The sequence below is a fragment of the Pavona decussata genome, unplaced genomic scaffold, assembly GCF_977016875.1.
Source record: "Pavona decussata unplaced genomic scaffold, jaPavDecu1.1 SCAFFOLD_386, whole genome shotgun sequence".
Taxonomy (NCBI): domain Eukaryota; kingdom Metazoa; phylum Cnidaria; class Anthozoa; order Scleractinia; family Agariciidae; genus Pavona; species Pavona decussata.
The window spans coordinates 530,001-542,500 of record NW_028145758.1 but is presented as its reverse complement, the minus strand read 5'-3'; the positions used below and the strand labels follow the sequence as shown (position 1 = coordinate 542,500).

At 37.4% G+C, this 12,500-nt stretch overlaps 2 protein-coding genes across 7 annotated transcripts in view; one reads left to right on the top strand and one right to left on the bottom strand.

Annotated features, from left to right (window-relative positions):
• Positions 1–12,500, bottom strand: part of LOC146451468 (uncharacterized) — a 176,857-nt gene that overhangs the window by 9,152 nt on the left and 155,205 nt on the right. The window lies entirely within an intron of this gene.
• Positions 1–12,500, top strand: part of LOC146451470 (uncharacterized) — a 236,248-nt gene that overhangs the window by 159,591 nt on the left and 64,157 nt on the right. For 3 of the 5 annotated variants that reach the window (XM_085098855.1, XM_085098856.1, XM_085098854.1), the window contains exons 3-4: positions 3,525–3,607; positions 4,926–5,013. In XM_085098855.1, the coding sequence (XP_084954981.1) occupies positions 3,525–3,607; positions 4,926–5,013 (171 nt within the window). The remainder of the gene's footprint in view (positions 1–3,524; positions 3,608–4,925; positions 5,014–12,500) is intronic. The other 2 variants (XM_085098858.1, XM_085098857.1) reach the window with 1 other exon arrangement.

Genomic DNA, 12,500 nt, shown 5'->3' with positions numbered 1-12,500 from the left:
CAATTTCACGGTTGTTTTTCGAATTGGTGGCTTCTTTGAAATGTTTTTATACAGCTTTTAAATGGTTCAATTTTATTCTTTATAACATTTTTATGCCCATGGATAGCAAGAAGAACTGGGAAAGCGGAGGAACAACTGCAAAAATCAGAAACGCAAACGAACGAACAAACGGAAGCCCGAGCGAACGAACATCCAAAACGAGCGAGCGGACGGCCGGATGACCGAGTTAACGAAAAAACGGTCCACCGGGATTACATTGTCTTTCCTGGAAGTTTATGCTATATAAATTTTCAGCTGAAGAAGGCAAACAGATCATGCTGTTTTAGATTACACAAATTTACCTTTTGAAGGGCCATAAAATAACGTAGGAATTTAGCAGACTGCTCAAACGCGATATGCTAACCCTTATATCTGTCCTTTACGGACATTAGGAATTGAATTTCAAATGAAGGCGGCCGATTCCAGTCCCGAGTCCAATTCCACTTCAAATTTTGCATAGGAAATCCAGCTTCAAGGCCGGATTTCTTGCCCCAATTGCGATTTCGAGCCGATCTATACTGGATATAAAATATCAAATATCTTTAATATTATCCACTGCCCGTGGGGTTTTGTGTCACGTACAATACTTTGTAAGGGACTTTGTCAGAATGCTCATGGCGGTATCAATATTGTGATCTTTTAGAAATATGACCGTAGTCCATAGCTTAGCGTAATCTATTTCAAAGTATCCCTATTGTTGTAAATCAGATATTTAAAAAAAAACATAACAAAACAAAACAAAAAACCCTCAAAGAGTTCAAAGGATTGAAATAATAAATCGTATTGCAAGAAAAGACATTACCTAACTAAGAATTTGGCATTCAATTGTCACGAAAAAAAGCGTTTCCGTTTACAAAAAGGTCGAATGGAAGTTTTACATAGCTAAAAAGCGAAAATGGAAGGGCAAGTACATCATTAAAAAGGTAAAAAAAAAAGAGCAGCTTGTATCCTTAGAAAGCATACAGCAGTTCGTAAATTAGGGAATTACCATTCCGCTTCCCAAAATGTTCGCCAATTTATAAATTTTGAGCTAAAGAATTGAACTGTTTGAGGTTACACAAATTACCCCGTTAAAAGGACATAAAATAGTCTCGATGTAGCAATTTAGGAACCAGCATTTCTGTTATTTCGCTTCAATATTCTCGTAGAGTTCCCTGTTCATGAACCAGCCTGACCATTTTGCACTTCTTCGTTTTTCCCAAACAAATGCTAATGGCGATAATTACCGTTAACCGTTCAAACACAAAATGCTGAACCGTTCACAACGTAACGTGACTTTATTTAAGGCTACAGTCTACCTTCAAGGGTTTAACCAGTTTAATGGATGTATAGGTAGCGCCTCTATGTTATATTGCAGATCCTCAAAAGCCCTATATCGAATTAAAGCTTATAGAACTGGCTATTTAAATATCTCATTGGTGTTTCAAGAAATTAAATTCCCGAGTTTACCACGCAGTTGAAGCTTAAAGGTCCACACCGTTCCAAATCAATTCGATTTTCATATTTTGGAATTTTTTTCTCGAAGTCAGGATCCCAAAAGGCTAAAAACTCATCTTGGATTTTAGTAATTCGATTGCGTTCAAACACATGGAAATGACATGATCAGCATCTCGCCAAATTGAACGAGGTTGACCAAATCTTTTGGAAGTTTTAACTCTTGAAAGTGTCCTTTCCAAGCGAAGATCAAAGATTCAGAAAACAGCAATACGTTGTCAATCAAAGTGAAGTTTTATTTCAGTTGAAAATCGCTTATATCCCAATTTCTCGGCAAATATTCACCCTTTTTCAATTTTTTTTTCTGTTTCTAAGATCTTACTGGAAAGTTTCTTTCTATCGATAAAAATGAAATCTTAAAATTTCCTCCCTGAACATAAACGGTAACATAACTTTAAATGAAACGAAACGTGTCATGTCAACCAGACACTTCACAATTTGCGCTTTAATTTCAGACTCAGCTTCAAGCATATATTAATACAACTTTTCAAATTTGCAATTGCAAATTATGTTTCCATTGCAGACTCGACGAAAACTGCCCACGTTCACTTAATGGTTGTCCAATGGTTGTCCAATTTGTGATGTAGCCATCTTAACGTCAAAATGCCGAGTGCTAAAATTCATATCCTTAGAAACCACTGAATCAGAAACGATCCATTGGGCAAAAAAAAATTTGCAATGTCGCCTCGTAATATAATATACTCAGGTATCTTAACGGACGCAATAACTGACCTGTTAAACATACAAATCTCGTAATTGGTTAGTTTGCTCTATGATATTTTTGATAATTGCTAGCTCTTTCTCAAACCCATTGCGTTGTTCATGTTTTTTCTTTCCAGCCATCCTGCCGGCCTAGGTTAAACCTGTTAGGGACTAATAACCCGCGTCATCTGGTAAACCCAGTATCACATGAATTAATTTTTCAATTTTTAAGTTTTTTCTCTTACGGTTTCACAGTTATACTGCTAAAATAAAATTAAGATACCCACCCCACTAAAAAAATTAAAATATAAAAATTAGGGAAAATACTTTTTTAGCGATAATAATTTGATTCCTCAGTTACCGATGGCACATTTTTTAAAGAGACAAGGACGTGTTTAGACTTTAGCACTCAGAAAAATAAAAACATAAAAAAACAATTTTCTTAGTTAACAGGTTTGAATTGAATGGTAGGATAGTAAAAGTTTATGAGAGGCAATGTAATTCTTTACCGATATGAATTAAGTTAGTGTGGTCTAAGCTTCCTCCGTGTTGTAAACTGCAACTCTTTCAGGGTACGTTTTTTCGCAGATTGCAGTAGAACTCACCTACTCACAACACTCGAAAAACAATATTAGATTTTGTAATTCGAAAAAAATCACAAACTTACAAAGCAAACTAAAATTTAACGTTTGTCAAGTAAATGCAATATCTCACAACTTAATCGTGATATATATTTGCGAAATAAAAGAAAACTCATTGACGCTATTAACATGATAAACCAGAAAGAAAAAGAAAAATGTAGTTGATTGGTAAGGAGGATTACCTTTTTATAACGTTGATAGATTATTCAGTATAATTCTGTCTTTACATACAATTTAAAACTGTTCAATCTCATTTTATCTATTTGCCGTCTTATAGTAAAACGAGTTTCTTTGACGCTTTTAGACGTTAGCAGGTTATGAAAAAGCTATTAAAACAGTCTCTAAACTTCAAATATACTTTTCTTGAGCTGTTTGCCTTCAAATTTTCTCATAATCAGGTGTATTGGACTTGTTATCCAACGATCGAGGGCCATCTGCTTCACGAATTTCTATAAGAGAGCAGCAAGCGTTTGGCGTTTGAAAGCTGATTCACTCGTGGTGGTTATAGTTACGTCTTGTTTCGGAGCTCGGCTTGCTGACAAGAAAACATGAGATTGATATTTGCATTAGCCTTCGTCCTTCTGGCGACCGTGGTGTACGCAAAGCCTTTGTTTGAAGAAATGAATGACGGTGAAAACGAAGAGGAAGATTTTCAGCTAAACGATCCTGCTGAGCTCGAGAATGATGACGACAGCATCGACGAAAATGTTCTTGATGCACGTGCAAGAAGAGTACGTACCATTTTTATGTTTTTATGGGTTTTTTTTTTTTTTGTTCTTTCTCACTCTTTTAAAAGAACGATTAGGTCGCTAATTCGGTTATTTTGCTTTAACGAAGTTCCTACCAGGCCACCATTAAGATTCGACCCAAAGGGGAACAACCTTTGATTGAACCAAATACTAGCTTTGAGACCGTCCGTCAGCTTGCTTTCATCTGGGATGATAACGTAACTGAATAGCAATGATAAGAATTCCTGGTTTACAAACGGCATTGATTGAAAGGCTGTCATTACGAAAAAAAGGGCAGCTTCTGATAGCCAATATTCGACCTGCTATGTACACAAGTACAGATTAATAGACTGTTACATATACATATATAGTGAAGTTAGTAGAACCTTGAAATAGTAGGTTTAAACGGGTATTTCACTGGAACCCGTTATTGATGACGGTTTGGATCCAGTTCAAGCTTCACTTTTTTGTAAGTTGTTCTCTTTGCAACTTTTAAGTTAACAACTTTTAACACTGACATGGAATTCATAAACACATTTCACTAGCAGTTCGTATTTGCTACATGTACAAGAGAAAATCCACTTGGCTGGAAGAAACTTGGTAACTCCTGAGAAGATTAAAGAATGCCGCAATGGTTCTATAAGTCACTCCACTGTTTGGCATCTGACTATCTTTCTTCCAAATTTACTAACCTTAGCTTTGTCTCCAATTACTTTCTAAGAGATATTAGTGGTAAACTTGCTACCCCAGCCACCTTGCCCGTTACCCTGCTCGAATTTCACGAAGAAAAGATTCAGTTTCGCTGGGACAATTCTTTGGAGAAAACTTCCCGTCAAGTATCACATTTTACCATTCATATAGCAGTTTTAGACATGATTTTAATCTTCAGGTATAGAAATAGCTGTTTTACGATAGAAAAAAGAAAAGTAGTTCAGTTTACTCTAAATAAAGAACTGTTGAGTTGACCGTGTATAAATAAGGTAATTTATCCGTTCGTTCGTTTGTTCGGTCTTTTGTTCATTGATTCATTCGTCCTCTATTGGTTTCTGTAATAACTCATTTTACCTAGTATTAATAATTATTTTAATTACTGTACATATTCTAATCTGCATACATTCCCTACCACTTTTTCTTGTTTATTAGTCCGTTAATATTTTCTTTCTTTTACCGTGCTAAATTATTGTCTTAGCGAGGCACTGAAATACCGCGTTAGTTTATCACGAGTTATCCATATCCATTTACCCATGTACCTACAACAAAGCCTTTTTTCTACCCGTACAAACTCAATTACAATTTTACTTCTTTTCTGTTATTCATTTAGGGTTGCAAAAGGAGGTTTGCATTCTGTGTGGCAAGGGGCAAGAGCAAAAGGGGGTGCCTCAAAAGTTTGATCAGATGTCGCCGTGGCCGTGAGCTGGAGATCTGAAATGGTCTTGTAGTCCTGTTGCAAGAAATATCGGTGTGTTCTTCTAGAAAATTATTAAACTGTCGAGCCGACGCTGTGTTACGCCTTCGATTGATAATTGATAAATAAATCTGCCGAATACAACTGAATATTGTTGAATCATTTTTGAGAATTAAACCTGCTATTCAGGTCATGGTGATACATACAGGCGGAGCGCTAGGGACTTTAAACCCGGTTTTTGCAGGATAAGGCAATTATACCAGGAACTTGATAAAATCGTCGTTAAATAGACACTAAAAGTTATATCTCACCTTAACTCAACTAACCTCACCCTTTACCCCCATTCCCATCTCACCACCCTCCCGAGGGGTGCTTGTCCATTGTACGGTGACCTCCAGTATTTGGTACCCAATTACACACCTGGCCCCGGCCGTCATAGATCGTACAATTTTATCCAGTGGATAAAGCGCTTTCTATCGTATAAAATGTATATTGAATTGGAGGACAATCTATTCGCTGGATGATGATTTATGCACTGGACATATAAAGTTATCCAGACTCTTTGAACAACCGAGGCTTGGAAGAAGAGATACTAATTAACTGGAGTAAATTCCTTGTCTGAAAGAACAACACGTGAATTCCGAAAGCAACGAAGGCAATTTTACTGGAGTGGTTTGACTATAAAGTGATTCAGTTTATATCGATGTTGTAATAATTCATTTCCTGTTCCTGGCGGCGACTTTCCCGGTTCCAATGTTGGATTGAAAAGTAATGGCAAATTCCACATAAAAATCAATAGTCCATTTCCGAGTTCTCTTGTGAGCCTCATTATGAAAGCGAGGCTAAGTGCAAACGCTTTTTATATGGGAATGCCTGCCAGTTTGCTTTCATCCGGGATAACACAACTAACATCGATGATGAATTCGTGGTTTACAGGGAAATTTAAGATTGGAAAGCTTCCAAAAGGGGAACTTATCAGAATGTTGGTTGTGTTATTGGGACAACACTTGAGATACAACTGAACCTCGCCGGGGTTCTATCTCTTATTTTACACTGTTAATCGGAAAAAGAAACTCATTCTTTCTCAGAAAAATGGCGACTGCATAACCTTGGCTCATTCACGTTAAATAATTATTGGCAAGAGCCCGACGAAACTACTCAAACCAAATCAAACGTTTTATTAATTGAACATAATCGAACTCATGGGTTCGATTAAGTTTGGTACTCGAACACAATAGAACTCTTACAATAAATTGAAGCAATTAAACCAAATCAAACTTTGATTGAGTTCGATTAGGTTCGATGGTGAAAGATGACATACTTTCGATTAAAAATGGTTATAAAGGAAAATTGCTCGTGTTTTGCTACTGATGAGGCGGCTTCTCAGTTTACCTCACGTTATCTCGTACCGTTCCAAGAACAGTTTGTTCCCATCAAATCTTGTATTATAAAAACAAAAACAAAACAAAACAAAACAGAAAAAAACAAAAATAGCGGAATAATGAAAAACAAAAAAACACCTTATACGGATGAATCAGCTTTGTTTCAGTCCATTAATTGTATTGCTCGGCTTAAGAGATGACTTTGTTATAGCTGTTATAAAGACTCTATAGGATGATAAATCGGTTTTATTTCAGTTGATGGCATTGCTCGCCGGACTCGTTTGTTGCATGACTTTGTGCTAAATTGACTCACTATATGACAACAGCAGTGGATCATAAAATGATGTTTCAGTAAAGCTACATCAATCCATTATTCGTTTCAACTACTTCTTTTTTGTATTTGCATGCTTAAAAAGACTTTTTAAAATTGTTGTCTATTTCGAGTGATGGTTCAGAAGGTTCTATTCAGTTCGATTGGGTTCGAAAATCGAACGCCTTCGAACTCTCACAAAATTTTTTTGGTTTGATTGCCTGACTCAATCGAACCTATTCATTCGATTAAGTTCGATTGAGTTCGATTAAATTTGAACACGTTCCAAATTAATTTGTGGCATTACATTTTAGAGAAATTCGGTGCAAGATAACCACAACGCACTGCAGAATTTTGCCAATCCGTGCGAAGTAGGGCATTTCATCTGAGAAAAATTTGGTTTCCGTCAAGTTGATAAGAGACACGATTTAAATTATGACAATTCTGTCAAAATCACACTATTTTTTTTCCATTTCGAACAAGCCTTATAACAAAAATACCGTTTACTGTTCCTAATAAGAAATTCCGAATTTCGGACCCCCTCAACACTTAGTCGATGAGAACGAATCACTAATATCTAACTTGAGAAGTTTTCCGAATTTCAGATCCCCTCTAACCTCATAAAAGATTCCGAATTTCGGGCCCCCTCAACACTTCTCCGTGGAAAAACAATCCTTACCATTTAACTTGAAATGTTTTCCGAATTGCGGACCCCCTCAACACTTATCCGTGGAGAATGATCGTACCCCCTCAGCACTTATAGGAGGGAAAAAGATCATCTCTATCTAATAAAATAAAATGTTTTCCGAATTGCAGACCCCCCTCTCCTCACTCCGTCAACACCTATTCGAGGAAAAACGATTACTAAGACTCTCGGTATAATATACCCAAATTTCGGGTCCTCTCAACACTTGCCCTAGAATTATTTTACTTTACAGTAACATATTGCATGTCAATAAAAACAGAAAGACAGCCTCTTACTGGGAGCCTTGGGACAAACGAGCTTTCTCTATCAGATTTTCTACAACTTCACTTTTGTTGGTTCCTCCTGTTTGCCCAATAAAGATGCTGGTCCTCTTCAGCTTCAAGCCTGCTAGCATCCCATTTTCTAAAAATGATAACACTTTCATCAATTCAGCAATGAAAATAGGTAAATCTAACGCGCTAAATCTTCTGTGCAGGGGGAAAAAAAGTGACTCTGTTTATGAAATGGGCTTTTGTGTCTTACATATGACAACACCTTTACAAATGTTTGGTCATGCAATTAGGCCACGGACGCCTATGACCTTATATGCATACGTTTTACTTGAAAGAAAATGAATTCATGGCGAGGGTTCATCAAAAAGGTTTGTTTCACCGTAGAGAGGATGGCCTCGAAATATCACAACCATGTCAGAAGCAGGAAATGTAAAACCTTCATTGACGCGCGCGATTTGAATGGGAATAACTGCCTCGGTAAACGCAAAACACAAATTGACAAAAATTAACGCGGGAAATCATTTTCTTTATCGTTTAGGTAGTCTAGGTACATCAAGTGCAATTTACAAGCGCTAGCTTTGCAAGGTAAAGTAAGTTTATACAATGAAAAGAAACTTTATAATTACCTTGAGCACGGCGTAAAAGGCCAGCGTGAGCTGAGTATAACAGCACTTTGTCATCAGCCATGATAAATGCCGCCCCAAATGTTAATTGTCTCCAGTCTCATCGAGGCAATACTTTAGCTCAGCAACTTTTCCACCAAACAACATGAAACGTCCCTGCCTTTCAGCTTTTTCGAATGAAGTCAACACCAAAACGGAGATTAAACCAACTTGGCGCTTAGGATAATTTGAATTGAAAGACAAGAAGATTATTTTGAACCACGCGACAGCAACCTGTCAAGAGTCTGGTAGTGCGTCATAGCACGTGATCGATGTTGAGTCACGTTGCTTGCAAATCTCTCCAAATTGTCTCAGAGATCTTCGGGCTCAACTGTTATTTCACCCCACTAGGTCTAGTTATCTTCTCCGGTTTTACACAGCTTTTATTTGAAACTAAGAGGGAAAACAAAATGTCACAGAACCTTGCGTGACTCGTGAACTGATACAAAGAACTCGTTGTTTACGTTACATTTTTGCGGTCAGATCGTTGCTATTACAAAGGCCATTTATGTACTTTTGTAGCGTGCCGTTACGTTTTGACATGTCAAAGATATTTAGTTAAAAAGCGAAAGCCAAAGACATCTATCATTTGAAGTTAGACGGGCAGATTTGGGTAGAAGCATGGAGATGTCGTGTACGTTGACATAAGCCCACGATAGTCGATAGCAGAGTTTAAGATTCTAATTCGTTGCGAGCACCGTCTCGATAAAGGGCATGACGAAACGCGCAAGAATACACCGGAGGTGATTCAGTTTTATTCATTTTATTGAATGAAAGCTAAATTTAGCGTTATTTAAGCTTCAGAATCGACAGAAGTTTATTTCCCATACAAAAATCTTATAAGGCGTTTAAATTCTCAACGGCTGCCTATAACCCAATACCGCTTGCACTCAGAGGTCATCGTCCCACTACGCGAGTTCGGGCAACTTGTGTTGCGAGCGGACAAAAAATGGCTATGCTTCCTTTCGTGATGTACATTTTGCTTTTCAAGTTGGAAAGAATATCCACTTGTGTTTGCCATACTTTAAATAGCTTCAAACAGGATCAAAAGGCTTGGATAAAATCCCAGGTTGAAATAGATTAACTGTAGCGGAGCTCCGCGCGCAGAGCATTATAGCTAAGAGAATTTGGGAAACTCATGAAAGTGAAAAATGTTGGTCTGGTTATGACGTCACTTTGTCCGTCCGACCGCCCGTCCGTACGCAATCCTACAATGCTAATGCGCCCTTGTTTGTTTAGCGGGAAGTTGGATGGCAAGGTGCGTTTACAACAGAATTGATAAAGAACACATAATACAATGTCAATTTATATGTTTTCGTTGGTTGTGTTTACAAACGTGGAAAGAAGAGAGAGGGAGAGAAAAAGAAAACGGAAAAGCGGGAACGATTAAACAAAGTTCTACGTGAAAGAGAGCGATAAATAGCAAATTAGTGCAGACTGACCGGAAAAGTAAGTTTAAAGAAGACTCACATTTGTCTATATCACCCGTTCGTGATCAGTTATGGCAACTTTCAGAACTCTAAAATAGCTTTACATAGACACTTTAATCGCTTCCGATATCACTAATATTCAAGGAGAAGTTAATTTTTGAAAAAATATGTTTCATGGCCGTGTTTTTTCATTTGCACCGCACGGCTCTCATGTGATTGTAAACACACCCAAGTTTCAAAGCTCTGAAATAACTCTACCAAACACCAAAGAGTATTTTTCTGTATTCTTAATAATTATTATTTTAATAATTAGGAGCAGAATTGACACAGGTTTGAATTTCCAAACATTTTTCCCCGGGAGCTATTAACTAACCTTGCTCTCGCTAAAAATGCTATGTTTACGTGATTCCGATGGCCGTTTAAACAGATCATTTGTAAAGGAAAATATTTTCTTGCAGGCAAAAATCGATAATGTATTATGCTACGTGTTTCAAGCTTTACACAGATACTTTAATCGTTTATTAAATTCTCGATACCATCGATACTCGTGTAGAAATTAATTTTTGAACATTTTGCTTCGTGGCCGTTTTTTTTCATTCGCACCACACGGCTCTCGTGTGTTTGTAAACTCACACAAGCTTTCAAAAAAAGCTCTGAAATAATTGTACCAAAAGCCAGACCCTATTTCCCGTATTCTCCATTTGTTAAGATTGATTTAAGAGCAATTCTCCAGGAAAGTGAAGCAAAGTTGGAAATGAAAATTTTTAACCCCCCTTCATTTTTTGTGTGGAGGTAGGTTACCTGAAGGGATGAACAAAAACAGCCATATTTGGATCGGCAGGTGCGTCGTTGCCATGGAAACCGCACTTGATCACGTCGGCCTGAGGTCTATGTTTTGACCAAAAAATTCACTCTCAAATAGTAAAAATAAGCGAGTCTGGTTCTCGAGTGCATGAGAACCAATTCAAATGAAATTCATTCAGATGGTAGAGGCACTCTCCCAGTTTATAAAAATTGCCGTTAGAGTATTTTGGGTTCTATAATCAAGAAGACAATGTTCGCATTTCTATGTTGTCTGTCAGCCATTTTGACAAGGAGGATAAACAAGCACAACCATATTCGTTATTTCTCCGAAAGTACTCTTTTCACATAAACCAAATTAGCAGCAGAACTTACATAGATATTGAAGTTTATAAATATTATAAAATCTATTTGGGGAAAATTATATTCTGGCCATGGCTGTTGAAGACATCCGAGGCAAGTTGCAAAAAATTGCAAAATTGGAAATGTTGAGGTCTCCAGTATTTGGCTCAAACAGGCTTTAGATAGGGAATATCAGCTTCAGAGGTTTTTGTCATTCATCTTATCTGTTATCTACATTTGATTGATTAGGTTTTGGCCAACGAGTTTGATGTAATATAAATGAAAACAAAGCCTACCTTGCAACTTTTGGGAATTTCTTCAGGATGCTTTTGTTGTATAGTATGGGTCTCTCCTCAGTTCCCTCGCTCCATTTTCTTGACCAAATCTTGCACAGACTCTAGCGGAAAGGCACATCTAACGCTAGGCTAGCCTCGCCGGACATCTACTTTTAGACCAAAGATGATGATGCATTAACCCGAATAAAGAACAGTCGAACAGGTCAAACAAAGTCGTGTGTCGAGTATCGAAATAATTCATCAATACAATCCATCCAGGAAGTTAAATAGATGCATCAAGATCACAGCTGAGCAAATGCATGTCTTGCAACGATTCTGAATAAAGTCTTTGCCTAAATCGAGCCGTACATTCCGTGGTGCATGGTTGAGAAGCGAAGAAATCGTTGTTTACGACCTGTTTTCGAACAAACGTATGTAGACCGGAAATGCAAGCAGCAAAACTGCTGACCGGATGTACTTTTAAATGTGATATACGCGCTTTTTTGTTTGTTTGTTTGTTTGTTTGTTTTTGTAGCTTTAGCTAAAGCGACATTGTCGCAATGGCATTATCTCTTCTTTAGATATTTTTGGTACAATAGATCATTGATAGAGGGATAAAAGGACGACTTTTGATCCACTTTTATGACTGTTTTACAGTGGTGAATAAAGAGGACAAAATAAAAGTGCTTTACTTATCGTTTTACGCAACCACATAAGCCGCCCATGTTTCCTGGGTTTGTTTGTTTGTTTGTTTGTTTTTTTAATTCATTGCTTATTGGATGTTAAGGATGGCCTGCATGTAAGATATATCGCTGATCTGGGTACACATTACAAGATACAAAGTTGGAATTTTTGACCCACCACTCCTCCAGAAATAAATAAGTCCTCTCCAAGCCGATAAATCAGTACCTAATACCTGCCCAAATTTTGGCATTCTTTCGGTTTGTTTATTTATTTATTTATTTTTTGCTGTTGTTTTTTTTTTTTGGTGGGGGGAGGGGTGACCGGAAGTAAATTTGTGCCGTCGATCAAAAACACCGTAAGGGAAATTTGCATATCGTCGTGCGAAGGAAAATATCCTGGTCGGGACAATGGAAAGTTGTTCTCTTTCAAATCCCAAAAGGGACGTTTTTGAGTGCAGTGGAAACAATATAAAACTCAGTGAATGTCAAAGGGATATTTCCAGGCACGTGCAAGCCTACGGACTTAGTATAAACCGTGATGAAATCAGCGACGTAATGGATCTTATTCTTTGCCGTAAATAAATGTAACATTTCACGCGCGAATTTTTCATTCTCTTGTCACGAATAG